Here is a 6000-nt window from a genome sequence, read left to right as displayed (position 1 = left end):
AAACGCTTCACACGCACTACTGAAACGCTTTCACACACACTACTGAAACGCTTTCACACACACTACTGAAACGCTTTCACACACACTACTGAAACGCTCTCACACGCACTACTGAAACGCTTTCACACACACTACTGAAACGCTTTCACACGCACTACTGAAACGCTTTCACACAAACAACTGAAACGCTTTCACACGCACTACTGAAACGCTTTCACACAAACAACTGAAACGCTTTCACACGTACTACTGAAACGCTTTCACACACACTACTGAAACGCTTTCACACGCACTACTGAAACGCTTTCACACAAACAACTGAAACGCTCTCACACGCACAACTGAAACGCTTTCACACGCACTACTGAAACGCTTTCACACGTACTACTGAAACGCTTTCACACACACTACTGAAACGCTTTCACACGCACTACTGAAACGCTTTCACACAAACAACTGAAACGCTTTCACACGCACTACTGAAACGCTTTCACACAAACAACTGAAACGCTTTCACACGCACTACTGAAACGCTTTCACACAAACAACTGAAACGCTTTCACACGTACTACTGAAACGCTTTCACACGTACTACTGAAACGCTTTCACACGCACTACTGAAACGCTCTCACACAAACAACTGAAACGCTTTCACACAAACAACTGAAACGCTTTCACACACACTACTGAAACGCTCTCACACACACTACTGAAACGCTCTCACACGCACAACTGAAACGCTTTCACACAAACAACTGAAACGCTTTCACACACACTACTGAAACGCTCTCACACACACTACTGAAACGCTCTCACACGCACTACTGAAACGCTTTCACACAAACAACTGAAACGCTTTCACACGCACTACTGAAACGCTCTCACACAAACAACTGAAACGCTTTCACACAAACAACTGAAACGCTCTCACACACACTACTGAAACGCTTTCACACACACTACTGAAACGCTCTCACACACACTACTGAAATTTTAGCTCTCACACACACTACTGAAACGCTCTCACACACACTACTGAAACGCTCTCACACACACAACTGAAACAATCACGCACACACTACTGAAACGCTTTCACACACACTACTGAAACGCTCTCACACACACTACTGAAACGCTCTCACACACACTACTGAAATTTTAGCTCTCGCACGCCCTACTGAAATTTTAGCTCTCACACGCACAACTGAAACGCTCTGACACACACTACTGAAACGCTTTCACACACACTACTGAAACGCTCTCACACACACTACTGAAATTTTAGCTCTCACACACACTACTGAAACGCTCTCACACGCACAACTGAAACGCTCTCACACACACTACTGAAACGCTCTGACACACACTACTGAAACGCTCTGACACACACTACTGAAACGCTCTCACACGTACTACTGAAACGCTCTCACACACACTACTGAAATTTTAGCTCTCACACACACACTACTGAAACGCTCTCACACGTACTACTGAAACGCTCTCACACGTACTACTGAAACGCTCTCACACACACTACTGAAATTTTAGCTCTCACACACACACTACTGAAACGCTCTCACACGTACTACTGAAACGCTCTGACACACACTACTGAAACGCTCTCACACGTACTACTGAAACGCTCTGACACACACTACTGAAACGCTCTCACACGCACAACTGAAACGCTCTGACACACTACTGAAACGCTCTCACACGCACAACTGAAACGCTCTCACACACACTACTGAAACGCTCTGACACACTACTGAAATTTTAGCTCTCACACACACACTACTGAAACGCTCTCACACGCACAACTGAAACGCTCTCACACGCACAACTGAAACGCTCTGACACACTACTGAAACGCTCTCACACGCACAACTGAAACGCTCTCAAACACACTACTGAAACGCTCTCACACGCACTACTGAAACGCTCTCACACGCACAACTGAAACGCTCTGACACACTACTGAAACGCTCTCACACGCACAACTGAAACGCTCTCACACGCACAACTGAAACGCTCTGACACACTACTGAAACGCTCTCACACGCACAACTGAAACGCTCTGACACACTCCACTGAAACCAGAGGCATTTCCGCTGAACAGGAAGTTATTTCCTGACAAGGAAACTGATGGAAAAAGTGGTATATTTCAAAACACTATAAGGATGTCTACTCAGCAACCTGCCAGTACAGCGGTCCCCAACCTTTTTTTCGCCACGTAAACGACATAAAAATAAAAAAACGATAAATACCCTGAAAACCATACATTTCAAACTCAAGCCTCAACTCTTGCGACCTGGTACCAAACGACTCACAGACCGGTACTGGTCCAGGACCTGGGGGCTGGGGACTGCTGTACTTGTAGCCTAAGTGAAGCAGCCGCATTACTTAACAATATTTTAGCTTCTTTGAATCAAGGAATGGATTCAAGGTGAAACAGGGAATTCGGCAAGTATGTCCTGTTTCCCCTAAGCTTTTTATATTGGCAACTCAGTTGTTAACACATCAAAAATTCTAACGACATACAAGGAATATCAATTTTTAAGAAAGACTTCAAAATAAGTCAATGTCTAAACTGTTCTCAAAGAGAATATAACATATTTTGTGAACTGGTCCCACTGCCTCTGCTTCATTTGATTAATATTTTTATGATATACAATAATTTCTCATCAGTGCTCCCAAATTTATTGCTAGGGCAATGTCAGCTTTTTACTTTTGAGTAAATATCATATCCATTGTGCTAAATGGAGGAACGCTAAGCCTTCTCTCCCTGGTTTTATTGATGATTTTAAGATATTTTTTTCTTTGCTAAAAAAGACAAAAAGCACATATGCCAAAAAAATAACCATAGAAACCATATTCTAAATTTTGACTTATGCTGAGGCTAACATATTGTTAAGTAATGCAGCTGTCTCACTAAGGTCCAGAATCGATTCGATTCAATTTGATTTGATTCAATTCGATTTGATTCTGGGAAATTTTGACAGTCAGAAATATTATAATTCAGATCAGTACATTTACATATTTTTGTATCTATAAAAAGGAAGCTGACACACGCAAGACTTTATCAAAGGTGTGAGCATCACAGCAGAGGCCTTTGTGTCAAAGTAGCTGAAGATAAAACAGAAAAACATGAAGGAGATTTTCCTGTTCTGGGATTTTATAAAAATATTCTGCAGTACATCACAAATGAAAGAAAACCATTAATCAACATATGAACATTACCTCTGAAGTTACAGAGGTTTTAGAGACACAGCGTTTTGCAATTTTGCATAATTTTAAAAAGTTTAAATTTGTTCAGTATTGAACGGCAGAAATTAGGTTTTCTTTTCGGAAGTAAGTAAAACGAAAAAAACAGCGTCCGACAGGCTGTAAACAACGGTAGACTTGTGCGTAACAAGCAAGCGAATAATGCAGAAAACAGATTTTTAGACGGGAAACTGTTGTTGGAGAGAGAGAGAGAGAGAGAGCTGTGCATGAAGTGAGATTTTATCGTGGTGGAAGCAAAACAGTAAAAGTCAGAGTGAATTCATGACGATGTTTATGTGAAGCGCAGTTTGGATCTTCTTTTGCTGCTGGTTCGGTCAATAATGTTTGGAGAGAGATCAAACTAACAGCTTCAGAATCAGCGCAAAAAGGGCGTGAACACAAAGCTCGACCCGCCGACACATCAGACTCAGCGAGCTGTCGGCTTTCAGCCCCGACCGTGTCCGTGCCGTCGGTGAGAAAGGCGACATCTCACTGATCCTGATCCGTCGGTGGGTCGAGCTTTGTGTTTACGTCTTTGTGCACAATCTCCTGCTCTCATTTACTGTCTTAGCTGTTTGGTGGTTGTTGAAATTTTGTGAGGTTTAACCAGAGATTTTGGCATTTCGGGCAAAATAAATTTAAATAAAAAAATTGATTCAGGATTTTAATGAATCAATTTCACGTTATCCAAGCCAGAATCGATTTTAATTGATAAATCGATTATAAAAACCCACCCCTAACTAGCAGGTTGCTGAGTAGACATCTGTGTAGTGGTTTGTTTGAAATCTACCACTTTTTCCTTCAGTTTCCTTGTCAAGAATTAACTTCCTGTTCAACTGAAACGCCTTGGTTTTTCAGTAGTGTGTGTGAGAGCGTTTCAGTAGTAATGTCCCTTACGGCACCTCATACAAATAACACAACTTGCTGAGTGCTGCAGTCTGTCCACAAAGCTTAAAATCCTTCTACCTACATGGTTTGTAAAAAAACATACCGGTGCTGTGGAGAGCATCCTCACACAGAACATGACATCGTGGTTCAGGAACAGCTGTGTGAAGGACCAAAAAGCTCTCCAGAGAGTGATCCGTACAGCAGAACGCTGCTGCAGGATTGCTCTCCCCCCGCTTCAGGACACCTACACCAGGAGATGCCGGACTAGAGCAGCGCAGATACTGAAGGACCCGTCCCATCCTGGCAACAAACTGTTCCAACTTCTGCAATCTGGTAGAAGGTTCTGCATCTTCCGGGCAAGGACAGAGAGACTCAAGAGGAGCTTCTATCCCCAAGCCATCCATGCCCTAAACACACACACCCGCCCGCTCACATCATCTATAATTGACTGAGACAGGACTCTTCCAGACACTAAACCAAGGCACAATGTACATTTCAAATTCCTTTAATTTTAAACATGTTTATATTGTCTATCCTGTAAAATAGTCAGATGTCTATTCATATTAATGTACAGAATTCACCTGCTTGCTGCTACTACTGCACATTCACCCAGTGTATATACTATATGTATATATATATATAATGTTCTTCCTCTACCCCCCCCCCCCCCCCCCCCCCCACAAATAAAGAACCTTGAAACCTTGAACCTTGAAAACAGAAATGAGTCCAGAAAACAATAAGCAACAGCTGTTACTTCCACCCTTTATATACAGGCTTTGTAAGGAAAATTAATCTGTTGAAGGATTAAAAAATATTTTGCAGCTGATTGGATGTTGCCTGCATCACACCTCACACCAGATTCAAATCTGTGACCTTTTTCAAAAAAGGTTCCTGTGACGATGCTCCTGTGTAAACTGGCCTTTTCATGGGGTCCAACAACTCAGACCAAATGTCTTCATTTATATCAGTCAGAGACCCTATGCCAGTGATGAAAGCAGCACGCTGTAGTGACGTCATCACAAGCTTCATTCCCTCACAGGCCCCGGAACACCTCAGGTAGCTGCACACCTGACCCCCCGCTGACCCCAGCAGCACAAATCAGCTCATCATCTTCTCGGGTTTCCGAACAAGTCCGATTGTGGTTGTATGAAGTTACAGACTGCGCTCGGTAGATGGCAGTGATGCATGGGACCAACGGAGCACTGTGTGACAAACTTATATTTTACAGACACAAGTTCAACTTAGACAACACGTCACGTGTAAAGGCTAAAAGCAAAAAAGGATGGCGCGCATTTCTAAAGCTGTCCCTCACTCAGTTTTTTATCTTTTAAAAAGTTCTAACTTCTAGCTTTACTTCACGTTATTTTGAAAAAGTCTCCGGAAGTTGTGCGGTCGTCACTCCCATCGCTCTCCATCCATCCATCCGTGCGCCCGTCCTCCCGCCGGTGTCACTCCGCCGCTGCGCTCAGCTCGTAGGTCGGTGGGAATCCTCAGGTGAAGATGGAGATGAAGGCCGTGTCCCGACTCTGCTGGTGGCTCTGCTGGTACTTGGCGGGTCTGGGTGCTGTGACTCGGGCTCTGAAGCTGGAGGAGCTGTTTGAGTTTGGAGAAGCAGCCGGAGACCTGCAGCTGCCACCCGGCTCCGACTCCACGGCAAAGCTGCCTCTGAAAGGGTCACTGGTGTACTTGGAGGAAAAATACGACACAGTTTATGTGAGTGTCATATCTAGAGGATGATGATGATGTGTTAAAGTTTCTTCGTAAAAAGAGGAGTACGCAGAAAAAAAAAATCCAGAATCAGCTTTTTGTCACCTTTCAAAGCATCAAAAACCAAAGTGAAGTGAAGCT

General features: G+C 43.5%; 1 protein-coding gene across 1 annotated transcript in view; it reads left to right on the top strand.

Moving 5' to 3' along the window:
• Window positions 1-5412: 5412 nt before the first annotated feature.
• LOC113024813 (nidogen-1-like) overlaps window positions 5413-6000 on the top strand; it is a 37276-nt gene continuing 36688 nt past the window's right edge. The window contains exon 1 of the mRNA XM_026172157.1: window positions 5413-5865. Within this exon, the coding sequence (XP_026027942.1) occupies window positions 5653-5865 (213 nt within the window). The 5' untranslated portion in view covers window positions 5413-5652. The remainder of the gene's footprint in view (window positions 5866-6000) is intronic.

The sequence above is a fragment of the Astatotilapia calliptera genome, chromosome 6, assembly GCF_900246225.1.
Source record: "Astatotilapia calliptera chromosome 6, fAstCal1.2, whole genome shotgun sequence".
NCBI classification, from domain to species: domain Eukaryota; kingdom Metazoa; phylum Chordata; class Actinopteri; order Cichliformes; family Cichlidae; genus Astatotilapia; species Astatotilapia calliptera.
Note: the sequence above shows the minus strand (reverse complement) of the source record. Positions and strands in the feature narration are given on the sequence as shown.